The 27,885-nt window shown below is 43.4% G+C and overlaps 1 protein-coding gene across 1 annotated transcript in view; it reads left to right on the top strand.

Moving 5' to 3' along the window:
• Positions 1-27,885, top strand: part of LOC147732399 (opioid-binding protein/cell adhesion molecule-like) — a 2,769,197-nt gene that overhangs the window by 372,899 nt on the left and 2,368,413 nt on the right. Inside the window, exon 2 of the mRNA XM_086956934.1 lies at positions 7,800-7,887. Coding sequence (XP_086813060.1) covers positions 7,869-7,887 — 19 coding nt within the window. The 5' untranslated portion in view covers positions 7,800-7,868. The remainder of the gene's footprint in view (positions 1-7,799; positions 7,888-27,885) is intronic.

The following is a 27,885-nucleotide window of genomic DNA, read 5'->3' as shown; positions in this document are numbered from 1 at the left end:
AAGTCTTTGAAAATTAATTGGCACTTTTCCCAATTTCACTGCTTTGGTGCAGTAGGCGATCACTTTTCTCTAATTTTTGGAAAATTCTTGAAGATGGAGAAGTCCCTCCGTGGGCGTTCTATTTTATTTGATGGCCATTCTTTTCTTCTTTTTGAGAAGTTTAAAACATGCCATTTACTTCTGACCACATTCTGCTGGATTTCGTTTGAAAATAATGATGCACTGGCAAAAGTGCATGGTTTTAGTCAAATAACTATTCCTAGCTGCTTTATATCTAGTGCCACATCCTGCTGGGCGTTAGCCTTCAGTCCCTCTCCATATCTATACCTTGATCCTGGGGTGTCCAACCTAGGACCAGGATGGCCAAATACATTCCAGATTTCTAGGGATAACTACTGACTATGTAAATCAGTTACTCTTAGATTAATTGTATTTAAGGCTACCCTAAAAATGTGAGATGGTTCTTGCTCTCTTGGTTCTACCTTGGAAATCCCTCTGAGGTCTTTATGCTTCTCTTTAGATGTGCTGTCAAATCATCTACCTGCCGATCACCTCTGAAGACTGACCAATCTAGCTTCTCTGTGCATCCTAACATTTATCCCCAAAAGCTGCGGTAACGTCTAGTCTACCAATCACCACCTCCTGCCTCATTCTACCTCTCTGATGATGTTGGGTGATCCTTTGCCCTATTCTCTGCTGCTTTCTAGAGTGTCCCACCTTCCACTGCTATCTAATGGTCTGTTCGGCATGCAAACTTGTTGCAATGTTTGTACTTTAACACCAGTAAATGATACATTTATCGACTGACTGTGCCTCGTTTGTTCGGCACCCACCTACAGTATCAATGGCTCTGTTGTTTCTATGAAATAACTGCTTTGATTTTGGACCTGGTTGCCCACTAACATGAACATTGTTCTGTCTAGTGTACTACACATGGTGTGTGGAATGGTAGTAGGTAATAGAATGTGGTGGGCAGGGTGCGTGTGCATGGAATGTAGAATGGGTAGTAGGCATGACTTTAAGGGTGATGGTTAGCAGATAATTTGGAGAGCCACTGAGACACTGTGTTTATGTACCTGCCTGCTATGTGTTATGAATAAAGTAATCTACAATGTAAGATTTCATTTTTGACTTTATTGTAACAAACATGCCAATGATTATTCATTGTGTGTGGCAAATCATCCTCCTGTTCCTAAAATGATGATTCTCTCAAGGTCTTGGATTAGTGAGTTTCCAAACCTGTAAGTGATGAAATTCCCAGTTCTGTGAATTTCAGTTCCCCGGATTTGTGACTGAAGATCAGTTGAGATCTGTGTAATACATGTCCCAAAGTTCTCTGAATGGCAATGCCAGTTCTTCTACACCTGTGAAGAAAGCTCCTTCCACATGTTCTAGTGGGTACGTTTAACTATCCATAAATAGTGATCCCCAAAATCTGTGAATGCATATTCCTCAAGGTCGGAGATTGACTATTCCATGAGGTCCCAAAGGGATGATACCAATATGTGCCTGAAAGGGTTTTTCTTCAGGCTGATTACTGGTGATTACCTCATGATGATTTGCCCGATGGAATGGGAGCAAGCATTGTCCAATGACGTAAAAATAGATTCCCCTTGTTCTGTGTGTGTTGATTCTTTGGGTTAGTAAAGGGCAATTCCCCAGGTCTGTGAACTTCAGATTAACTACATTGGTCAATGCAGATTCCTCTGAGCCAGTCAATTGAAAGTCTGCCGGTATGTGATGGGCAGTTTCCCAGGATTGGGACTGACAAGACCTATAGGTCTTTAAATTGCAATTTTGTGAGGTCTGTGAAACATAATTTCCCACGTCTGCAGCTGAGAATTTTCTCATTTTGATCACTCACTCGGTGCCTGTGAATGAAGACTCCCCTACTCTGCCACTGCAGATTCCTTGTGGTCTGAGAAAAACCTTTATTCAAAGTATTTGAATAGCAGTTCCCCAAGGAGCATGAATGGTGATTTCTCCTAAGTGTGAATGGTGATCCCACTAAGAATTATAGTGAATTATTAAAGGTCTTTAAATGACGGTGCCCACGATTATGAATGTGGTCACCCTTGTCCCTAAGTGGTCATCATCCAAAATGTAAGAGGTCGTTTTCCCACATCTGTGAATTCTCAAAGACAAGGACCACAATGATAAAATGTAGAACTCCACGCCTTATTATGCCCTGAAATTCTTGATGAAATTAATACATATTTGAATTAACTCTGCCCAGCATATCTAACCTGATGTCTTTTGATCGATGAATGATGCCCTTTACCTAAGGCAGTTTGGAAACCTTCTATTCTTTGTTGGTGGGATGTACAGGCTGTTACAACTTCTGCTTCAAGTTGCATATTTTAACTCAAAATCAGTGGCTGGCAGGGAACGGGGACAAAATACTTTAAAACAAAAAGAAAAACACTTGCCCCGTCATGCACCGATCCCCTCCGTCTTTTCTCCCTCGTAGCTTTAGAGTCCGGAAGCACACAGGCTCCTCTGAGCCAAACTCAACGCTGCAATGAAGAGTTGTGATTGGTTTGAGTGGCATGGCTTTGCGCTCAGACTGGGACAGGGAACCTGCGCATGTTCCCCACCCAGGCTGTCATGCAGCCTGGGTGGGGAATATGCACAGTGCACAGGACTGCTTGGCTGGCCAGATGGCCGGCCAAGCAGTCCTGCGCACAGTCCACTCCTCCTTCTTGAGCCACCAGCCCCACCCCGCCCTAACCCAGCTCCGCAGCATCATACGCTCTTAGTGGAGGAGCCGCCCCTGCTCAAAATGATTTTAATGTACCAAGGTTTTTAAAGTATTTTTGCATATATTTTAGAAAGTTTTCCTATAGGATTATGGGCCTGGTTTATAGTTTAGCGGACTAGTACTCCTTCACACACTTGAATAATATTCTGTCCGCCTTATTGGAAGTGTATTATATCCCTTTGCACTTGCAATAAGATGGATGAGATATTTGGGACATTTCTGATTGAGTAACATATCGGCCAAACTCTAAATCAGGCTCTCGATTTTGCTAATACAATTATTAATTAATAATATTAATAAACAAACTCCACCAGGTGCATTAAAGACCTCCATCTTGTGCGTATATTATGACTAATCCAGGTCATGTCTCTAAATTACTAGCTCGCCAGTTTGTTTGAATGATAATTTGCTCTGATTTGTGGAAAAGCTAGCACTTTATGGAGTCACTTCATCCCTTATTCAATTTTTTCAATACATCTTAGTGCTAAAGTTTAAGCTTCCTGAGAATTGAGCCAACTGCATACTGAAGATGAGGTGGTGGGATGTAGGTGCTGAGATATCCGGTTCTCAGAATATTGGTTTATGGTCAGTATCCCTGCAGCTAAATCTAACCATCCCATAATGAAAGTATTAGATGGCTAATTTTCCTAAAGTTTCACAAGCTGTTTTTGTCCTGGGAAAGAGGAATAACCTTGAGGATGTGGAATAACTTGAGAAAGTTGTCAGTATTAGTGGTAAGCGAGTGCAGATCTTGGATTGTTGGTCGGGGAAGGTGTCCTGGACAAGAAAACCTGTAGTCTCCCTTGGTGAAGCATTGTCTAGAGGTTGGAGGTACGGGCATATTGAACTTGCACCATTAGCTCCTGCCCCACCTTACCCCAAGGTTACCAGGTGCACAGTTGCACCTGTTAAAGCTGGGTCCTATGTTCCCGCACCCAGTGATCCCTGGTGCGGAGCCACTGGTCCACTCAGAATTGGCTCAAAAGGCTGCAGTCAACTCCACAAAATAGCTTACATGCACCTGTCTGTTCCAATTAATTCTCAGTATCTTTGCATCTATGTGAACTTGTGTGCATGCATTATGTATGAGCGATGCAGGGTGTTCTGGTGCCCTAGGTGAAGTGACTTTCTGATACTCTCTGGCAATGGGGTACACATTTGGTAAATTTTAGGGTAAAATAGTGTAATTTGTTTATGGTACCCTTGAATCTGTCTGGTAGGGCATGGCACAATACAGTCAATGTGTTATAATATTTGAAGCACATAAGGGCCATCCTATTGTTGTAAGTGTTAGACCTGGTATCGTTGGTGTGGTTTACCCTGACTTTTTGCTTTCTAACCTCCAGTTTTTGACTTAGTTTTTGTTGACTTTAGGACTCTGATCACTTTACCATTGCTGACCAGTGCTAAAGTGCACGTGCTCTGTATCTCAAATGCGATGAAAATTGGCATGCATGAGTGGCATATTTGGTTTACTTATAGGTCCCTACTAAAGTGCACTACCTGTGCCCAGGGCCTATAATTCAAATGCTACTAGTGGGCCTGTAACACTGGTTGTGCCACCCACCTAAAGAGCACTTTAACTATGCCTCAGCCCTGCCACTGCAAAGCCTGCGTGTGCAGTTTTAAACTGCCATTTCGACCTGGTAATTTCACCTACTTGCCAGGACCAGACTTTCCCTTTTAAGACATATAGGTCACCCCTAGCCCCTGGATAGCAATTGGCAGAGTTCAGTGTTCTTAAAAGTTATGAAATGTACTCTTAAGTTTTACATGTCCTGGTAGTGAAATACTCTTCAATTCAACTTTCACTACTGCAAGGCCTATTTCTCCCATAGGGTGACATTGGAGCTGCTCTGTAACCTTTAACAAATGTAACTTAAAATTGGAAAAATATAGGAAAAGTAAGTTTGGTGTCCCTGGAGTCATACTTTAAAAACATATATTTTAGAGAAGTTGGATTTTAAATTTCAGGTCTAAAAATGCTACTTTTAGAAAGGTGGTACAAAAAGGGGTGGTGATGGACGGAGCATCTGAATCAATCAAAAACTCACATCCAGTCAAAGGATCTGGGTTTAATCCATCACCTTTCTTTAGCCCACTCTGCCACCCCAGTTCAGACATGGCTATATGCAAATCAGTCTGACCCTGTGCCTCATGGGAACAGTCCAGCCCGAACTGCCAAGCCATGTCTTCCCTGGACCGGAAACAAGCTTCCGAGGACCTGTTTCTGGCATTCCAGCCGTCTTCAGCCTGGCTTGCTTGAATCCAGTGGCAAAGTGAGCAAGGGACTCACGTCTGAGCATTCCCTGCCACACTTATGGCGGCCAAAAGTGGTACAAAAAGGGGTGGTGATGGACGGAGCATCTGAATCAATCAAACACTCACACCCAGTCAAAGGATCTGGGTTTAATCCATCACCTTTCTTAAGCCCACTCTGCCACCCCAGTTCAGACATGGCTATATGCAAATCAGTCTGACCCTGTGCCTCATGGGAACAGTCCAGCCCGAACTGCCAAGCCATGTCTTCCCTGGACCGGAAACAAGCTTCCGAGGACCGGTTTCTGGCATTCCAGCCGTCTTCAGCCTGGCTTGCTTGAATCCAGTGGCAAAGTGAGCAAGGGACTCACGTCTGAGCATTCCCTGCCACACTTATGGCGGCCAAAAGTGGTACAAAAAGGGGTGGTGATGGACGGAGCATCTGAATCAATCAAACACTCACACCCAGTCAAAGGATCTGGGTTTAATCCATCACCTTTCTTAAGCCCACTCTGCCACCCCAGTTCAGACATGGCTATATGCAAATCAGTCTGACCCTGTGCCTCATGGGAACAGTCCAGCCTGAACTGCCATGTCTGAACTGGGGTGGCAGAGTGGGCTAAAGAACGGTGATGGATTAAACCCAGATCTTTTGACTGGGTGTGAGTGTTTGATTGGTTCGGATGCTCCCTCCATTACCAACCCCTTCTGTACCACTTTTAGAAAGGTTGCATTTTTTTACTTGAATGCCTTAGTGCCTTCTGCCTGCCTCTACAATACTCATACTGGCTGACAGCTGGCTTTCTGCATTCCATCTAGACTGACACCCACAAAGGAAGGATAGTTGTGCCTGAGTTGCCATCTGCATGTTGATGGATAAGCCTGAGCAGGATGTGTGGGAGGGGCTGACACTTCTACCTTAAAGGGCTAGGGCCTGTCCCCACATAAAGGGCTTCATACCCCCCCCTGCAGTGAGTCTGGAACCAGGGCAAAGAAGGGCATGGCCGTATGTGGTACAAATACCTTTCTTCGAAGTCTTTCTACTTCAAAGGCTAAAATGAGTATACGTACTGGACCTCTGACACCATGTACTCAGTTCACTCTTCTGACCTGAGGACAGTCTTTCAGGAAGAGGAGCCTCGTTGCAAGAGGGACTCCTACTTTGATAACTGCTCTGCTGTGTCAGCTTGCTGCCTGCTGTGCTGTAAGAGAGACTGTAACTTTGCAAATTGCCCTGCTGTTTTGGTCTGCTGCCTTTTGCTTGACAATGAGAAGGACTGGATCTGCTCTCTGCATCCTCTAGAAAGACAACTTAAGTAACTCAGAGGGCTTGTTGGTTTGCCCCATGTTCAAGAAGTCTCACGGCCATCATAGACTTTGCTTCTACAAATGCTCTTTACTGAACCTGGCTCTCCCAGAGCCCTACCCTGCTGAGATCACCCAAAACCAGTCCAGGGCATCATACCAGGGTTCATGCAACTGCTTGCCTGTAAGTTGACTGAGATCGCCGTGGAGATTGCCTCATCTGTCTGCCTCAATATAACAACAGCCCGGCGTGCTCGGGATACATCGGCGGTAACCCCAAGATGAAGGTCCAATCACAGTGCAGGATCAATTAAGGGAGACTGCTCGTCTGTTCGCTTCCTCCAGGCCACCAAGGCAGCCATTACTGCTGCTGCAGTGCCCCAAATGCCTGCCCAAAGGAGGCGATCCCGACACCGCAAGCTGCATACACGATGCACTTGACCCACAGCTTCCCCCCCCCAGAAAGAGTGCACTGAGGCCCATGAACAGTGGCGGCTCCTTCGCTAAGGGGGAGGAGTGTTGCCCCACTGCTCTGTGAGCAGTAGTTAAAGAAAACTAAAATGATAATACCTAGCTTTATTATCATTTTAGTTTTCCTTTCCTGGTGCGGGCGGGCTGGACTGCCAGAACAGGGCGGGGGAGGAGTGGTTTGCCCACTCCAAGGTGTGCAATGACACTTTGACCGGCACTCTCGGGCAGGCCAAACCGTCATTCACACTTTGCATGTTCTGCACCCAGGCTGCATTACACCCTGGGTGCAGAACATGCCCCAGGCTCACATTCCCTGCCTTAGCGCTGGTCCTCTGCTTGGATCTTCATCATTTCTCCAGTTTTACTGTAAATGACCTACTAGAAGCGCATGTGTTTTCAACACTGCATCCATAATTTTGAGCAGTCATAATTCATAAACCATTGATTGGATTTTTGTTGTTTTGGTCTTGTTTGAAAAAGTAAAAGAGATACTATTTTACTACAACAGTGTGGAGTCGTTTTGTGGTGTTGTCACTGTGTAACACATGAAAACATTTCTCCTTGTTAACGCCTGCTTCCAGGAAGCACTAGTTTTTGACACAAAGCCCAGCTTTTTAAAAATCTTAGTTGTTCCATCTTTGCATCAAAACCTATGTGTGTTTTCACTGATTCACTCTAGTAATGACCCATTATTGCCCCTTTGCAATCTATGCAAAATTAACAGAAATCAATGAACTAAGAACCATTACAGCACAAAATATCTTCTGCTCTGGAAACTGATACCAATGTGTTACTTTATTTCAATTTTCTATGGCACAAATCCTTAGTAAATCTGGAACTAACAGTTGTATTTTTTGTCTTTCTTCTCTTCGATTATTATGTGTTTATTTTATTCACCAACCCCTGTCTTCTCAGCAATACCCCATCCTACCTTTTCTTTTGTTCATCCTTTGCTCTATCCCAACCTTTCTTTTAACTGACAATATGTTTTTCTCTTTCACAGGTAAGTGATGTTCTATATCTCCTTGAGGGGTTGCTGCTGCTAGCTGCACTTGAGGCAGTCCCAGTCCTGATGAGAGGACCATGTTCAGGTACCTCTTCTGTTCACTTCACTTGTGGTGGGTTGCAAGTCTTGGAATGTCACTGTACGCTTTGAGTAATCACCAGTGCTTCAGTTAACTTTTGGAGAGGAAGCCATAAGTTCCCGTTCATAAGGAAGCCGACCTGCTGCACATGTTTTGGGGTTGCATAAGGGTACTTCCCTACTGGATTGGAATTTACATTGCATTGATCAAGTTGCAAGTCTATAAGTAAAGCAGGCCATCCAACTTACTTGTTGATTTTACTACCCAGGTTGAGATCGAAGAAGTCACAAGTCGTTGTGTGGATCTTTCTGCGTTGTTGCCTAAGCGGCAGAGGGCAATGTGTTGGAAGAGTATAGAAGCCCCATCACTGAAAGAATGGGAAATGGAATTGGGAATGTTGGTGGGTGCTGAATTCATACCACTGAAGCGTTTGACATGAGGTAGAAAATGCCCACAAAGGATTAGTGAGTGGGAAGTTATTTCAATCCAGTTGCCCAATAGAAATAATGACAGACCACAGTGTACACCAAAGGTACTTTCCTTGCATGGGGCTGATAATTAATGTAATACCATGCATTGTATATGGAAGGATTAGTCTATATGTGATGCAACATACAGGATACTGGCTGGTGTGAGTTGACAGTTATTAAATGGTGTATAGTCATACTGTCTCTATTGCACCGTGTGGGTGCGTGTGATACCTGACAGTAAATGTGTTGTGCCCATTTGTAGCCTAATCAAATGATTATAAATGATTCCATTCTCAAACATGAGTGTATCGAATATTTTGAAAGTCTAAATATCTCATGAGTTAACATTTTGGGAATAGACTTTTTTGAGTTGACCAAGGTCTTTCCGTCTGCAGATATTTTGAGGGAGAGGATGATGTTTTAAAGATGTCCTATAACAACTCCATATGCGAAGGCAGTGATAGTTCGATTTTATATACATTCACCACAATGGAGGAAAGAAGTTGTTTGAAGCACAAAGCTGATCATGGGTCCATAGGTTTAATGGACAATGTTAATGTGGTATCTAGGATTAGTGACACAATGTTTGCAATGGTCCAGAGTGAAGCAAAAGCTTTAAATCATAGTATTGATGGAAATGGGTAGGTAAGGAAAATAGTCCCATATTGTACATGGCGTTGCAGATCTTAGAGCTTCATATTCAATGAAATTGAAAATATCTAAGTGTTTTTGTCTGGTCATGCAGGGGTTACTTCTCAGAGTGTTTGGGTTCTTTGGTAGGGGTTTCCTGTGTTTGCTCAGTAGCAAAAACCAAAAAAGGGAGGTACCCTCAGAACCAATAAGGGACAGGGTGAACAAGTTTAAAAGAAAAGGAGTCCCTGAGCAAAAGGATATCTTTTAAGTCGTAGTACAGCCAGCCAAACAGATATTGTGGAAGGCAGTAATCGACCCAAAAATAACCCTGAGATCAAATTAGAACTATCTTCGCTCTCTAAATTTAAAGATTATAACTAACATCAGTTTGGGAACTCTGTATAGGGTACAATGAATTCATGTAACAATTAAGAACAATATACTATGAAAAACAGTTAAAACCATCAGTTTATTTCTTAAAAATTGTATAACAAATCACAGCTTAAAAAACAATACACAATTCAGACATTCCATCAAAAATTATTCACAATGCACAATAAAAAAAACAAGAGTCGACGCAGCGTTTCGGTGTCTTATGGAGATGAGCACACCTTCTTCAGGACGTTTTTTTAAAAATCACTCGAGTATTGAGGGATTTAAGGGAAAAGAATACACATTGATGATACGGCTTCTTGCTCTGTTAGCTGCGTATCCTGCAGTTTTAATGATGGTTTTTTAAAATTTCCACCTGGGTATAAGCGTTTCATTAACGTGGATAATTGCTGTACCAAGGGTGACCACCGTATGAGTAATAGGATCAGGCACAATTGTGCTCTTTTTGAAATGATGAATATAATCCCATCATGGAGTCATTTGTAAGGGAAGTACACCAGAAAGCTGTACCAAGATCCGGTGACAGGGAGGCCGCTGCGTTATAAGAAGATTAAATGCCGTAGTACGAAGATAAACAAAACGGCAGAGGAAGCAAGTATTAAGACGTTCCCTCTTTTATTTGTTCAGCAGTCTTAAGACTTCCCTTACAAATGAGTCCATGATGGGATTATATTCATCATTTCAAAAAGAGCACAATTGTGTCTGATCCTATTATTCATACGGTGGTCACCCTTGGTACAGCAATTATCCACGTTAATGAAACGCGTATACCCAGGTGGAAATTTGAAAAAAAACCATCATCAAAGCTGCAGGATACGCCACTAACAGAGCAAGAAGCCGTATCATCCATGTGTATTATTTTACCTTAAATCCCTCAATACTCGAGTGATTTAAAAAAAAACGTCCTGAAGAATCTCCATAAGACACCGAAGCGCCGCGTCGACTCTTGTTTTTTTTATTGTGCATTGTGAATAATTTTTGATGGAATGTCTGAATTATGTATTGTTTTTTAAGCCGTGATTTGTTATAAAATTTTTAAGAAATAAACTGATGGTTTTAACTGTTTTTCATAGTATATTGTTCTTAATTGTTACATGAATTCATTGTACCCTATACAGAGTTGTCAAACTGACATTAGTTATAATCTTTAAATTTAGAGAGCGAAGATAGTTCTAATTTGATCTCAGGGTTATTTTTTGGCCGATTACTGCCTTCCACAATATCTGATTGGCTGGCTGTACTACGACTTAAAAGATATCCTTTTGCTCAGGGACTCCTTTTCTTTTAAATTTGTTCAGTAGCAGCCACTTGTAATATGTTGTGGTAGGGTGGGGGAGGTAAACACAACAACAATCATGTATTAAAAAAAAGAACATTTACCTGCTCCAACGGCTGCCACATTGCTCCCGATCCTTGCATTCTTGGCAGGAGCCTGCTGCACACTGTGCAGGCTCCCAGCCCTAGCACTGCTCACCTGCTGGGAACGCTATTCCTAGCATGTGAGCAGCACTGGGATTAATCTGACTGTCTCAGTTGGGCGCTCAGACGTAGGGGCCTATTAGTATGGTGAGGTGTGCGCGGCGGACGGGAAGACCGTCCGCCGCATTTCCGCCCGTCGACGAGTCGACCGGGCGGAAAAGGGGTCTAGCATGGTGGCGGTGTCTGCAAGACACCGCCATCCATATTAGAATGCGGGCAGAGATGTGCCTTTCCATGGCGGCGTTGCCGTTATGGAAAGGCATGCAGTCTTTGCCAACGGTAGCCCATAGTAGGCCTCCAGGTAGTTGGGGGGTTGGGGGGCGGTGGCGGTGTCATCCTGATTGCAGGTGCGGCGACCGCCGCACCCCTTGCGGATGGTACCGCATTCTGTTACTGTGGCGGGCAGACATTGTCCGATCGTCATCGTAATTGACCCCATAGAGTGGGAACCTTTGTTGGTTTCTCCACCCAGCCGTACAACACAGCTAGGTGGAGAAAGGCTAAGTGTGCCTGACGGTTTGGCTGGCCCCAAAGGGCCAGCCAAACTGTCATGAGCACTTGGCAGTACCCACTACTCCCCCCCTCCTCCCTGGTGATGCAGCTGCAGTGTCAGGATGGGAGGCCCACCCCTCCCTCGCAGCCTGCAGGGCTAAAATTAAAATGATAGTAAAAATGTTTTATTATCATTTTATTTTTGTCCTGGCTTCTTTGCCTCTGCTGGCTTTCAGCACTGGGCAACACTACTCCGCCATAACGGAGGAGCCGCCCCTGTGTTCGATTGGGTGAGTTGAGGAAACATTTATTAATGAATGTCTGTTCTATTCTTGATGGCTTTATGTTAACTCTTCCAGTGTAGCCTGTATCGTCCTTTATCATCCTTTTATGAGACTTGCCTCTTTGATGTTCAAGGTAACAATGATCTTGTTTCAACTCTTCTATGTCTCTGCTGAACCACCTAGTGCTTCTCGGATATGAATTCAGAACCTTGTTGTCTCTTACAAAGAACTGAAAGGCATACAGTTAGGTGAGATGAAGTGACAAGGCTCACAGAATATCCTGAGATTATAGATAAAACTGTATCTCAGTTGGATGTCATTAAATGATTGAAAAGGGATCTATTACCTGTATTGTAATAGAGCTATCCTCGGTCATTGAAAATCATTCGAAGTAGCTAATATTATTAGCGTGGTAACAGCGACCACATCAGACAAGACTTCATTAGTGCCTACCTCATGGAAGATTGCCAGTAGTGATCCCTTCAGTGAATCAATTCGATTGCCAGTAGTAATGGGTAAAAGGCTTCATAAATTTGGAATGCCTATACAAGGATAATACATAACAACTATGGATGATTTGCCCCTGGCACCAGGGTAATACTATGAGTGATAGGTTGCTCCAACACTGCATTATATATCAATCAAATATCAGCTTTAAATATATTTTGCAAATTCAAATATCTGTTTCCAAATATCAATGTATGCGTCTTGAAAGTGCATATATTTCCAATCTATGTTTTCCATTCTAGTATAGATACATTTAGCCAATCAAAAGATTCTAATTTAGTATACTGAGCTGCACACAGTAGAGCTACCTACAGTTAGCTGGAAATCTACAAGTGTCTCACAAGCTACTAGCAGAAGCCTGTTCTACGCGATACTGTCATAAGTTAAAAACCATTCCAGAGGGTGTTGCAACTGAATCATCTTGTTTCCACCAAGAATAAAGTAGGTGGTGTATAGGAGAATGCCGTAATACAAAGAGGAAGTTGCTAAATGTTTGGAATTGCCTAGATTAATGAAGTTGTGTTTCTGCAGGGCCCATTACAAAAGGTTCGTTGTGACTGTTGATGGGATCACTTATAGAAGGAAATAATCGGGAATAATTGGCACCAATTTTATAAAGAATAGGAAGGGACTTGAATGGGGGAAATACCTCATTAGTGTCTAGATGTGGTAGTAACAGTTTTCCAATTTGTATTGGGCTTTTATTAGGTGTGCATAATCACTTTGATGAAATTACCACTAAAAAGAGGTGCTGTCTCCAACATCTAACATTTAACTGATCATGTGTATGTTACAATGGAAGAGGTTAAGACATCTATCATAACCCGAAAGTAGAGACGGGTCCTCGCCACAACTTAACTCTGACAGCTCATTAACTTTAACTGTTAATTTGGTGTAAACTTGTTGATCCATGTTAATAAAACTTTAAATGCTGACTACTGCTTCCATCATGGCAGCAAGCTCCTGTTGTTCTAATTTCTAAGAATTGGGATTATTTGGCATCAACAAATCACTAGGCCTGGGCAAAAAGTTTAATTAAGCGGGAGTAATTGGAGTGAATTTGATAATTTTGCATTACCCTTATAACAAACAATTACCAAAAATTATGCGATTACATCTGATTTCATACCAGCAGGTGCAAATGCTTACCTAAGAACATAGGAACAGAGCGTGCATGTCTGTGACTTCTGCTGTTTATGTTCTGTCGCACTTAGCACTATTTTCTTGGACCAAAATTCATGATCGGCTTCATTTTGTATAAGAGGGTGCAGGGTTTTTCTCCTCGTGAAATTATGCTGTAATTTCACATAATTACACTACAGCAACCTGCATGAGTTATGCCCACCCCTAGAAATTACACAATTTCCTTCCTTGATGGGTTAAAAAAATCTTTGGAAAAACTTCTTGTCTCTTGATGGCATTTCACTGTAAATGCTTATAATACAGTCATTTGTATGTAACAATATTGAAGTCTACAATATTGACTTGTTCGTGTATTGACTTCACAATAATGACTACCAAAATATAATCAAGGTAAGCTATATAGAAATATATAAAGCTACTACTCCTAACAGTAATTCTACATACTTGAAATATATGTGTCAGCGCTTTAACTAAAATGTAGGGTTGAGATGCAAGATCAGGGCCATGCGAGTTCCACAGGTCTGCCATCCTAGGATAGTAACAAAACCCTTAAGACACAATTCAAAGTCAAAACCATAAATGTTTATTTAAATTTAAGAGTCAATACAGAAGACAAAATTAGTTGGTGAGTCAAATTCAAATCAGCATCAGTAATGCATAAAATAAAGTCAATTGCGAGAGGTAATAAATAACACAAGGTTGCCCTCCAAAGTAAGTAAATAGCCAGAACCAAAATATAGTAGAGCATATGCCTAGCATACATCTGCTCAGTTCACAAGTCAAGAAAAGTCAAAGTATAAATCAGTACAAAAATGACATAGAGGCTGCAGTTTGTAAGGCAAGAAAGGTCTAAGTATAAATCAAATAGACTAATATGGAGTCTGCACAGTTCAGAACGTGAAAAAAGTCATGCACACATCCCAAAAAGGGAAAATATTTTAGGTTTTCAGACACTCTTAACATTGTATGAAGTGAGATAATAGGTTAATTATCATTAGTACAATCATGATGCATTAAACAAGAGACATTTAGGAACACCTGTTTTCCTGCATAACTAAATTTAGGAAATGAGAAATATAAATATATATTGATGTGTCGTGCACAAGATGTAAAAAGAATGCACAGTGCATTGTCTAGATCCGACCCGGTTAAAGGACCTTGAATGTGTTGCACATAGAAACACTTAGCACATGACTTCCCAGTCGGAAACACAAATTAATACATTTCAACTGAACAAAATAAACATCACTACATAAGGAATTCTATTTCTTTTATTTTCTGCAACGGAAAAAAACAGGAGGGAAAACCTGCACGTATGAAAATCTTCTTTGACAAAACAATGAATTGTGCATTCTCTTCATCAACTTTAAAATGGATGTCAGTGGCAGCAGGCTGAGGCCTACTAACGCTAACTTGTCGCCTGAATTATTTTAATGGCGGTTTACTGATATTAATTAAAGGACATTTAAATTCAGCATTACTTTCTATTTATTAAAAATGCTATAACATTCTCTGGTAGTCAATGTTGTGCAGTTACTAAAGGTGGAGAGCAATATTACAACTTCAATATAGTGGAGTAAATCAATAAAAACAAGAAGTGTCAAAGTACAGTCATATATTAGGTACTATTGTGCAAGGCTGACATTTCTTTTGTTGTGTGACATAGTTTGTCACTCTGGTTGGGTCGTGCGTTTAGGTTTTATCAACATCAAAATAGCATGTGACAACACTGGACGATATCTGTTTGATCGATAAATTGTAATGGGTTTAATGATGCAATATTTGCTTCATACTCTTACAACACTGCTACAGTACGTTATTAAGGTTAAAGGCAACAAATTGCTGGCTCTTTCACATCAATCTGTCAAGATTTTCTAATATCTTCGTAATTTCTTCATCTGAGCACCTGCACATCGGTGGTGCTGTTTACTAGTTGGGTTACTAATAATGAGGTTCAATGTCTTTTGTTTGCGATGATATGGAGCTTCTTGCCTGGAAAGAAAACGTCCTTCATAAACTTACAAAGGAGAACTCCCAAGGAGAACTTTCAAGTGAATAATGACAATTTGGAAATTGAATTCCAGCCAGAATGGCATTTTCTGATTGCAAATCATATAAAATGTGGACATCAATAGTAATTGTGCAGTTTCAATAATAAGAAAACCTTGTCCAGTATCCATACCTTGAGATGTTTATAGAGCCAAGTCTTCTGCATACGTTATATATGAACCAGAACTGCGGTGTTATATGAAACAGAATAAGTTATCCAAAACTCAGACTTATTTTTAGAGGACATTATGTTAATGTACCATGGAGAAAGAGGTAGGATGGGTGAGAGGCGGGCTCGGACATGCCTGTGGCATAAGTGGCATGGTGGTGTGCTGTGCCAGCTGGTACATTGGTTTTTGGGCTACAAGTTCCTGCTGTTTTTACTTTTTGAGCTCTAGAAAGATATTTTTGAAAGTAGGAGTTCCTCACATTGGCCTAAACTATAATAACGCCCTTGCTATACATTTATTTGGGGGAGAAGGGGTAAGATTGAAGCACTGACCCCCTTGATTTCTGGTGTCTTTTAGGGTGTCCTTGGTCTAGATTGAAAGGTGCCATGATTTAGGTTTGTCAGTCTTTGCGAATGTTCTCTTTGGGTTAATGTACACATCAGTTATGAGTGTTTCAGAGAAGTAGAGTTCTGCGTCTCTAACATTTTTTTTAGGTTTTGTCAGGAGAATCTCTTAGGTACTGCTCATTTTAGCAAGGGGTTTGAACATCTTCTGCTCATGTTGAAAGCGTTCCAAGTGGTCAGGGGTGAAAGGTAAAATGGCTCATAGATTGATAAGGAATTATTTGGCAGGCCCTGAACAGTATATTTTGGTTTGAGAGGTGTGACTTGTATTTCATTCTTAAATGTATTCTTAATGGAGCATAGTTCCATTCTGTCCCACGTCTACCTCGGTGATTTCAACCTCCACTGGTCTAACCCTAATGACCAAGCTGTAACATGCCTAAAATCTTTCTTGAGTGATCACGAGCTGATTTAACATAGTGACCTGCAAACCCATAATAAAGGAGAAACTCTGGCCCTCATCATCACCGAAGGACACACCATCACAATGGATACCATCACCCCTTGTGATTGGTCCAACCACCACAGCATCTTCTTCCATATTAACATGGAGGTGTCTCTGAGGAAGCGTCAACCAACAAAATCAAAGATTTGGAAAAGGGACCTCAGAGATATCAACACATCCGATCTAGGAACCAACTGTAAATTTGCCCTGTCTTCCCAATTCGACATGTCTGAGATTCATGTACTCACCGACTTCTACAACTCTACTATCTCTAGCATAATGGATTCCATTGCTCCACCCCAACAAAAAAATGCTTCAACAAAAATATCCAAACCATGGTTCAACTGCAACTTAAATTTGGAACGTCACAACCTTAGGGCTATGGAATGATCCTGGAGATCCAAACCATCCTCGGACCAGGTAAAAATCCTTAGATCGGTTAGGAGCTCCTATAACAAGCAAATCAAGAGGGTTAAAGTTAACTATTTCAGATCCCAATTTAATCAAGCTGCGTATCGTCCCGAGAAACTTTTTGAACTGGTTAAACAACAATCGGTGGAAGCACCAAACAGCCCTGACTCTGAAGTCAGCCCTCTCTCATGTGATGATCTGGCTGCTTTATGTACTGAGAAATCAAGTTTCATCAATATTGAACTGTTCCCCGCCCGGCCCTAACGGACAAGATCGAACCGATGAGCCTGGGAATCAAGAACAACACCTCCAGGGACATCTTTACCCTCTCAGTGAAAGAGGCATTAAAAAGGTTCTTCAGAGTATCAACCCTTCTAATCATTTCAGTGACCCGTTGCCACCTTCCATCTTCAAAGAAATCAAGGATGTTGTTTCTCCCATCTGGACAAAAATTGTCAATGCGTCTTTGTCACATGATCCCGGAGTGCCTAAAAGCAGCTCAGGTAACACCCATATAAAAAAAACCTACAGCAGACAGCATTGACCTTAACAACTTCTGCCCTATCTCTAACATCCCCACCTTTGCCAAAAGCCTAGAAAAATGTGTCCAATCGTAACTCTGTGCTCACATCGAAAATTTCCATCTCCTGGACCAATATCAATCTGGCTTTCATAGTGGGCATAGCACCGAATCAGCTCTCACTCACCTTATGGATGACATTTAAAAATGCTTGATCAAAATGAATTGTGCCTTCCTATCCACCTTGTCCTTTCCTCTGCGTTTGACACTGTTAATCACAACAACCTCCTATCCATTCTAGAGCACAGGATGGGCCTGTCTGGTCTAGTGTTGCAATTGTTCTTGTCCTTCCTCCATCACGGATCCCAAAGAGTGAAGGCAAATCACTCTCTCCCAGCCATCTCCAGTATCCATGGGTGTCCCCCAAGGGTCCGCCCTATCTCCCATTCTCTTCAACTTGTTCTTGGAACCATTAGCTAATGCACTAAACTCCATGGACATTCTCTTACATATTTATGCGGATGACACCTAACTTTATCTGAAAATCTCATCCCTGATTAACATCACCTCACTCAACACTACCCTAACTGTAAACCACTTCCTGCTCAACACCTCCAAAACAGAATTCTTTCTCATCTCACCTCCAAATCACATTCCTAAACTAGACCTCTGGAGGAAACACCTCACCGCCTTCAACTGCTCCCCCCTCATTATTGACTCAGCTAAATCCCTTGGAATCACACTGGACAAGCAGTTGAACATGAAGACTCATATTAGCAATGTGTGCGAGGGAGCTAACCACCTGTTGAGGATACTTAGGAATCACAAACCTTTCCTGCCACAAGCTGACTTCAAATAAGTGGTCCAAGCGCTTGGTTTGCCAAGACTAGACTATGGCTTTGCTACTCTCTGTGGTTTCCCCAAATATACCTTGCCCCCCACTAATGGCCTCACTGAATGAGACGGCCAGACTGGTTACGGGTACCAAAAGAAATGCGTACATCTCCCAAGTCTTAAAATCCCTAAATTGGCTGCCCTACGAAGCAAGAATACAGGTAAAAATTGCTTGCCTATCTCACAAAGCCCTCCCTTTCAAAACCCCCAGTTATCTACCACAAAAGCTGGAACTATCCGGAGGGGGTAGACCTTCTAGGAGTGCCAACTCTCTCCTCCTGAAACCTCAGATCTTTTGCAAAAAGAGAACATGTCACCGAACGTTCTCTGGGTCAGCCCTGAAGATCTCGAACTCTCTCCCACCAGAAATACGTAGAATCTCCTCCAAGGTTGCCTTCAAATTGGAAGTAAAAAAATTCCTTATGAACACGTTCTTACCTTAATAGGTTAATGGATCATCTGCTGTAATGCATTGGACTTACAACTTTAAGCCCTGCGCTGGATGCTATTTAATTTTCTTTTTTTTCCTCTCTCTCGATGCACTTGCTCCCCCCATCTCGCTATGTACCATTTATTTTCTTATTTTTTTACTGACCCTGTGTACTTGTAACTGTCCTTGTCATGTGAGTTTAATTTTGGTATGTGATTCTATCTGTATTCCTATTTGACATATGTACTGCAACTGTTACCTTCCTTTCCCCACAATTGTAAAGCGCTCTGATATCTGTTCGCACTATATAAAACTTTATAAATAAATAAAATAGTGGGTCACAGAACTGTTGTCAACAAATGTTCAGAGTGGGCATGCAGAAATACTGGAGTTTGTGTGAAGGCTCACACTGCCCCCTGAGAAAGTCACTAAGTCAAGAAAATACTGATTTGTTTTTTACCCTCTTCAGCTTAAACAGAATTCTTACTTTTTGTGATATATCTCGGAGATGTACAACGAGTTATATCCTCTCCATGTAGCATACAAATATCTGAGTCCTGCTATAACCTTCTCCCAAAACGGCTGACTTTACTTGTGAGCTGATCCTTTTTTTTTAACGCCCAGGAAGATCAAAAACAAGGCAGCCTCTTGTGCCTAGCAAACTATGATTTATGAGAGTGTGCCTAAGCCTGTGGTGTCCCCTACTTGATTTCGTGGTCCTGAACACTCCCCTCCTCATTATTCTAGGTGGAGAGGCCTCTCCGCTCTTGGACACTTCCAGCTCAGTACCTGGCCCACAATGAACATTGGCCGGCAGTAAAAGTTGTTCTGTGCTCCTTCCTTTAATAAATTCGGGTCTAAATTGGTGCTATATCGTATTATCAGTTCCAGTGCTCTGGATGCCTGTGAAATGAGAAATAGAATGAAAACGTGCTTGGATTGCGATGCTGTTTCCATATCTTTTTGTCACTAGCTGTAAACCTCTTGGTTGTGTCTCTGCTTACAGAAATATAGGAAAACAAAGATTCAAGTGATTGTAGGAGTCACCATTTACTCTTAATTAGTCTCAAGTCAGATGTTAATAAGTAAAGCAAAGTTTAGGTATTGCAGTTTAAACTAATTAAGCCACAAATGAGTTTCCTGACAATAGAGAGGCACAAGAATCCAAGTTAAGTGCTTTTATGAAGAAAAGGATTGAAAAGTGTCTACATTTCTGTGAATGCATTCATGTATTTGGTATTTTTATAGTGTGGGCAGTGGAGTGTTGTATGCCGTTAATATGTGCTTAGAAGGGTATCGGATTTCTAAGAGGAAAGGTGGACTACTTCTGTATAATAATGTTGTGTTCATAAAGGAGCTGTGTTTTCAGCTTTCTCCTATACTGATGAGGTGTTGGGACAGTCCTGATGGATAAAGGGGTGCCATTCCAGGACATTGTGCTTTGATATAAAAGGCCGACCGCCTCTACTCTGATAGTATCCTAGCTGGATGTGTGCTGAGACCCACAAGAGATGGTGAACGTGTCAGCCAGATAGGTAGTGTCACTGTTCGTGGTGGCTTTCTAAAAGAAGCAGCAAGAAGGTGCTGTCCAGCGAAGAGAGACAGTGGAATGCCATCAGGGTGGGGGTGATGTAGGTATAATATTCAGAGATTTGATAATGCATGCTGCAACATGCATCTTGCCAATGGTCGGGGGGGTGCAGAGAATTTTAGGATTGCCACAATTTAGATGCAAGAGTCCAAGGGCTCGAATAGTAGTTGTAAAGTTTATTTCTGGATTAAATGTGTGAAACAGAAAAAGCTGACGCCTGGTCGTCTTCTATGTCTTGGTTATGTGTTTTCTGAAGGTGAGATCAGTGTCCAATATGAATGTCAGTGATTTGACTTTGGATGAAAGTTGGAGTTTGAAACCATGCAGGTCCATGTTGATGAGTGAGGTTTGTACTAGTTGTTGATTGTTCATGTGAAAACGCTGGAATTCTGCTTTGGTGGGGTTAAGCTTCAGGTTGAAGATTTTTGGAACACATTACGGCATCCTTATCACATTGAAAACATAAACCAATTTTTTTGAATTTGAAGTGCTTTTTTAAGATTGACATATGTGTCAATCTAAATCAATAGATCCAACTTTCACGGCCATAACATGCCAGTAAATAAGAGTTCATATCATGCACAGTCTATTACAATCATCCCTCTAATGAAACACTTTGGACTCTATATCAACTGATGAACTGTGCAATGGTAATGATTATGCCTTGATGAAGCCACTTCCAACATGCGTTGACTGATAGTTAATGTAACGTGCACACTGAGTATTGTAATCTTTCTGAAGAAAGAAGACTTTTGAAGACTGTTGACTTATGAATGCCAACTGGCAAAGGTGTTGGCTAAGCTTATTGGCTTCAGTTGATTTGATGAGTTGTCTCTTTGATAAATGGGAAGTATGAGGCCATCAGCGGTTGTCTTCTTCCATTTTTTTTCTTGCTGTGGATAATGTGTTTGTTGTCAGCGAGGTCTTTGAGGGTTTGGCTTACTCTGGCAGGCTTTATTTGGAGCAGGGGCATAGTCAACAGTCGCACAGCAGGTGCAGTGGCTCGCAGGTCCTGAATTCTGAGGAACTCACTGAACCCTGATTACCGCTATGTTTTAGTACCTACCCAACACCAGAAGTTCCATTCTCATGTCTTGCACGAAGGCCCGTACACTCTTGTTATGCCACTGCATTGGAGTGCGGGTTTATGTACAATTGTTTTGTAAATTTCTTATTTTTGGAGATACACCTTTGCTTTCCCCTATGGCTACTGACACCATTTCACTGCAAAATTACAAAGGTTTACTTTTTGCAACCGTTGTGAAAAAAAAATGTTAAGCTTTATTTTCAATTTTAAGTATTCATATATCAATAAACAATGCACAAATCGGTACAATGGTAAGACGCCTTCATACACACGAGGTCACGAAAAACAGTACCCAGCATCGCCCCAGGCCCCAGCAACAATTGAGGATAATAGTCAGGGTAAGCTACAATGACCATCATCCGTCATGTACTTCTCCTCTCCCATATCCAACCCCCCGCTCCCACCCAATTTAATTCTCAATCCACAGCTACACATTTAGATATCACATAAGCAGGATCACAGCTAATGGATACAAATATTATAGCAGCATTCCTAGCCTACACCTTCGGGAACAATGCCACTGGCAACTTGTGTATCTGCTTCGCTACGCCTACGGGTAATGTACGCTCTATTTGGGCCCCAAATGTCTGCTGGGAGGGAGGAGCTGGGCACAAGAGTAGCATACTCCTCGCAGTTCACATTACAATACGCCGAATTTCGAAGCCACGCATGGGAAGTAGGGGCTTTCCTACTACCCCAGAGTAATGCCACCTCCCGTTTGGCCAGTAAGAATCCCAGTGGAGCGAGCTTTCTGAGTTTTTTTGGGAAGTTAATCATATATCCCAACAGTGCAATTTCAGGAAGAAGAGTAAGTGTCATAGCAAGTATATCTCCTAGCGTGTAGTGCACCTGTACCCAGTAGTGTTGTAATTTGGGGCAGGTCCAGGAAAGGTGAGCAAAGTCAGCGTGTGGAGCATAACATTTTGGACAATGGTGGGGTCTAGAGGGGTCTATCTTGTGTGACCAAGCCGGGGTATGGTACATTCTGCGAAGAAATTTGAAGTGCAACAGCTTGTGTCGACTGTTCAATGACACCTCTTTCGTGACCCTGCAACACTGCTCCCATTGCTCATCAGATATGGGACGGCCCAGATCGCTCTCCCACTCCACACGGACCTTAACGTCCGAGTAGGGAAGATCCATAGTACATTGCTTATACAGTTTAGAAACCAAATGTGCACCCGTTGGACTTTCGATTATTACCGACAGTGGAGTGAACGACTCAGGAGCAACCGGAAATGTGGGGAAGGCAGCCCGCAACATGGAAAGCATGCAGCGCATCACAAAGACATCCATAAAGGAGCAGTCCTGAAACCGGACCTCCTCAGTCACTGAGAAAACATGATTATTGGGGAACAGGTCACCAATTGTAGAAATTTGAAACTTTGCCAGCCTGCGTTGCACCAAAACCTCAACGGTGATGGGAAGCAGTGTGGGATTCGGGAGTGGGAGTGCCGGGGAATATAATAGATCGATTCCTAATAGCCTGCGCAACTTGTCCCACGCCCAACTAATGGTGGAAACAGTTTGAATATAAAGTGGGTCCCAAGGGACCCCTATAGGTAAAACTGTAGACAATTTCTGCAGAAGTACCAGATCTGCTTCTGGCTTCAAATAAGGGATCCTTGCGTGTGGGTGGTACCAAGCATAGGAGTAACAGCACTGTGCAGTTAAATAGTATAGATACATGTACGGGACTCCTAGTCCGCCTCGCTCCAGTGGCAGTGTTAAAACCCTCCAACTCACCCGCGGATTCTTGCCACCCCATACCAAGTGTGAAAGAAGTTGGCGCAGTTGTAAAAAAAAAGGACTGGGTGAGAGGAATGGGAATGTTATTAAAAAGATACAAAATCTCAGGAGAACTACCATTTTAATAATGGCCGCCCTGCCGGCTATGGACAAAGGAAGCCGCAACCACCTATCGACCTGTGATTCCAACGCACTAATCACATGCCCACAATGTAGCCGAATAATGTAGGCAGTATCCAAATGAATATAAACCCTGAGATATTTAACCGCGTCGTGGCACCATTCCAGTGGAAATTCACAATCCCATATAGTTGTACTGCTTGTTAACGGAAAAATCACTGACTTGTGCCAGTTTATACAAAGACCGGAGAACCTGCCAAACCGGATAATTTCCCTGATAAGGAGCTCAAGGTTAAGACGAGGTTGCTGCACATATAAAACCGTGTCATCAGCATATAATGACAACAAGAGGGGGCCAGTATGAAACTGCAAGCCACGGTGGAGATGCTGAGTCGGCCGGCCCCGGGGATCAGTTTACAGCGGCCATTTTGGAGTCGGAGGAAGCGCTTTGCTCAGTCCAGCGCTAAGCATAAAAGGAGCATTCCCTGCTTGGCTCTCTCTTGCTGTGTGTGTGTCTCTCCCCTCCTGAGGCGGAAGCCGGGAGGTTGCTCTGTGATTGTACTGCTTTCCTCTACCCTCTCCCCACTGTGCCACGAAATTCTCGCATTTTTAAACTGTTTTAATATTATTTTAATCTCGCCTGCACTTGCACTTTGCCTCGATTTCGGAGCACATTGTGCTTCATTTCCCTTGTCTTTCTCGCATTTGGGGCCAGTTCGCAGCCGATTGAGGTGCTGAGTCAGCTGGCCCCGGGGATAAGTTTACAGTGGCCATTTTGGAGTGGGAGGAAGTGCTTTGCTCAGTCCAGCGCTAAGCATAAAAGGGATGCATATGGCTCAGCGCAGCGGATGCGAGCAGTGGACGTGCCGGACCTGCACCGGAGTCGCGCCAGAGTCCTGCCCGTCTGCGCCCGTCAGCGCTGAGGAAGCGCCGGGAGCAGGGCAGGCTGCTCAGCTAGATCTTCCCGTCCCTGGTAGATGCACATACTCCGTACATACCCTGCTTTTCTTCAAAACCTCAGCGATACTTTGTCATCATACGGTCCTACCTGAGGGTTTCCCGGAGGCTCTTAAGTGCTTATGTACGGGGAAAGAGGCTAGTCCCCGCCTTCATATCCCCCGAAATAGACACTCTAGACCGGGAAGGTACAAGCCCCCCCAACTTAGCGAAGAGACTGGATTCCTTATTAATACTATATCCCTAATTAAAAACAATCTCGCCTTCAGGGATTTTACTTCAAATAGAAAACCTCCCTGGGTCTTTATTACGGAGACCTGGGCAGCAGATCACTCTGGACCAGAACTCCTGGATGCCATCCCGGAGGGTTATTTGCTGTCCAGAATGGACAGAGTAGGGCGAAGGGGTGGGCGGCTGGGCATTTTACACCGATCCTCTATAAGATGCCGAACTGAGCACCTTTCTTTGCCATCTGACTCCTTTCAGGCTCTTTATTTTGTGCTCAACTCCTCCCCCTCAATCTCCTTCGCTGGGATTCTACAGGCCTCCTGGCCCACGGCCTTCCTTCTGTCAGAAGCTTCTCAAGCTGCTCGAACCCTACATTGATAGACCCAACTTCACCATTCTTGGAGATTTTAATTTTCATTTAGATATAGAGGATTCCACAGACATTTGCTTCTTTTGGCCTAAACCAGATTGTAGAGGGCCCCACACATTTAGCCGGTCACACCCTGGACGGGGTCTTTACCAATGACCCCAGGGTAGAGACTGGGATCCCCCTTCCTCTGTCCTGGTCAGACCACATGGTTATCCCCTTGGACTTTACATACCCCAGTTTCCCCACCTCCTTAGCAGACCCTTGTAAGTGGGAACCCAAAAGAAACTTCAGAGGGATAAATAGTGAACTATTAGCTCCCCTTTTGCCCAGCCAACGCCCATCATTAGCAAATGACATTGACTCTGCAGCTTCTGATCTGCATAATGCTATTCTAAAAGCTGTGGATAAACTGGCCCCGGTCAAACAGACCTATTCTGCTAGGAAGCGCCCCTCGGCCCGTGGGTACTCCGATACTCTCAGGTTACTGAGGCAGGGATGTAGGAGACAAGAGAGGCTCTGGAGAGTCAATCTAGATCCTGATAAAAAGAATAAACACAAACTCCTACTCAAAGACTACCAAACTGCGCTTCTTGCAGAAAAGAAACTACATTTTTCTAAACTGACTGCTTCTCTCAGCTCCTCTAGGGAACTGTTCAAAATTGTTGACTCTTTGTCGGCTCTGCAATCCCCTAATCCGGTAACAGAAACCCAGGAGCTTTGTGACCAGATATCCACCTTTTTCCACACAAAGATAGCTGACATTCACTCAAGCTTAGAAGCTCTTAACCAAGAATAAGGACCCCCCCCCTGCCCCACTGCCATATCTTGTTACAGAAGACCCTACAGAGCCACCACAGGGTAGCTCTTTTATTTTCCCCCCCGATCACTCTAGAGCAACTTAATGTGCATTTAGATAGGCTTAAATCAGGTTCTCCCCTCGATCCATGTCCTCTGAAGGTCTTCAAAGAATGCAGAGATGTTTTACTCCCTGCGTTCCTGGAAGTTATTAATCTGGCCATCCATCAAGGTGCCTTTCCGACTTCCTGGAAAATGGCCATAGTTAAGCCCCTTCTTAAAAAGGCCTCGTTGGATCCTAGGATCCGAAAAAAATGTTGGCCTATCTCACTACTCCCGTCACCCACAAAAATGCTAGAGGCCCACTTAAATCACCATCTGAGTGCCTTCTTGGAGAACTCCAGCCTTCTTGACTGCTCCCAGCACGGCTTTCGCAGGTCTCATAGTACCGAGTCCGCCCTGACAGTCATCACTAATAACATCCGTGCTAAGGTCGACAGTGGCCAGACTACTCTTCTGGTCCTGCTCGACCTTACTGCCGCATTCGACACCCTATCCCCCTTCATCCTAGTCGAACGGCTCCAGGCGATAGGAGTGGACGGACCAGCACCTAGGCTTTTGAAATCTTTCCTGGATGGCCGTGCACAGAGGGTCAAGCTGGGTGACTTTCTTTCCCCAGCTAAACCTGTGCAGTGCGGGGTGCCTCAGGGCTCGTCGCTGAGCCCCACGCTCTTCAACATTTATGTTACACCTCTGGCCAGGCTTGTAAGATCTTTTGGGCTGGAAGTTTTCTCCTATGCTGATGACACCCAGATCATGGTCTCTCTTTCTCAATTTGCTGATATTACAGCCTGAAACTTTAAGAACTACATGGAAGCGGTTGCAAATTGGATGGTGAGGAATTCCCTTAAACTGAATGTGGAAAAAAGGGAGGTGCTGATCTTCGGAGGCAAGCAGGAGATTTGGTCAACGGACTGGTGGCCTACATCCCTTGGAGCCTGTCCATCACCCTCCAAGTCTGCTCGGAACTTAGGTTTTATTTTTGATACCAAGCTCTCCTTCCATAAACAAGTTAGCAGGACGACCTCTACCTGCTGTGGTGTCCTTAGAACCTTGAGGAAATTAGTACACTATCTTTCCACCGATGCCCGTAAACTGGTTACGGTGGCCCTAATTTCCTCACGGCTAGATTACTGCAACTCGTTGTACCTTGGAATCAATAAATCCCAGATACAGCGTCTACAAACTGTACAAAACGCAGCAGCTCGGTTCGTTGCTGATGCCCCGAGATTTGCCTCAGCCACCTCTATTAGGAAGGACCTTCATTGACTTCCTATCCAGGCCAGAATAGAGTTCAAGGTCTTGTGTCTCACCCATCGTGCATTGCACGGGCTTGGCTCTAAAGACATTAAACCCCTGGTGACCCCTTACGTCCCTGGCAGGACACTTCGCTCAGCCAATAAATATCTTTTGTCTGTTCCTAAAACCAACAAAGTCAGATGGGGCGACAGAGCCTTCAGCTCCTGTGCTCCTAAAATTTGGAATTCTCTTCCGGCTGAGATTAAGGAACTCACCTCTCACTCTCTCTTCCGAAAGGCTTTGAAGACCTGGCTCTTCAGGGAGGCTTACCATTAACCACTCTCCCCCTTTCCCCTCACACAGCTTTCTTTTTCCATCTTTAGCGCCTTGACGCCTACAGGTAAAGTAGCGCTATACAAATTCTCCCTCAACTCAACTCATGTTTCTCTTGAAAGTGGCGCATCAGGGGGTCCATTGCCAAGATGAAAAGCAATAGGGGCAGGGGACAACCCTGTCAGGTGCCGCAGGACAGACGGAAAGGCGGGGAGATTGTGCCATTCAGGCGCAGTCTAGCGGTGGGCTCCTTGTATAGCAGTGCAGTGGTGAGACAAAGCATTCAGGCATACCCATACGACGCATCACCGGAAGGAAAAAAGGCCACTCAAGTGAGTCGAACGGCTTCTCGCATCGAGAAGCAGCGCGGCGGTCAGAGTGGCGGATCTATCCTATGTAAAACAGTAAACAAAGTGTGTAGGTTGAGGGAAGTAGACCTGTGGGGGGCGAAGCCAGATTGAACCGGTGATATAATATACTCCATCAATAAAAACAGCCGGATGATAATTACTTAGGCTAAAAATTTATAATCGAGGTTCAGCAAGGATAATGGCCTATAGGAGCCACAAAGGGATGGGTCTTTGCCGGGCTTGGCTAGAAGGATGATGACCGCTTCCCTGAACGTTGGGGAAAGGATACCGACCTCGAGCTCCTCCGAATACACCTCAATCAACCTTGGAACTAGCACATCTTTATACGCTTTATAAAAATCCATGGAGAACCCTTCAAGGACAGGCACCAAGGAGCTCCT

This window comes from Lissotriton vulgaris, chromosome 2_1, assembly GCF_964263255.1.
Source record: "Lissotriton vulgaris chromosome 2_1, aLisVul1.2, whole genome shotgun sequence".
Classification (NCBI taxonomy): Eukaryota; Metazoa; Chordata; class Amphibia; order Caudata; family Salamandridae; genus Lissotriton; species Lissotriton vulgaris.
Note: the sequence above shows the minus strand (reverse complement) of the source record. Positions and strands in the feature narration are given on the sequence as shown.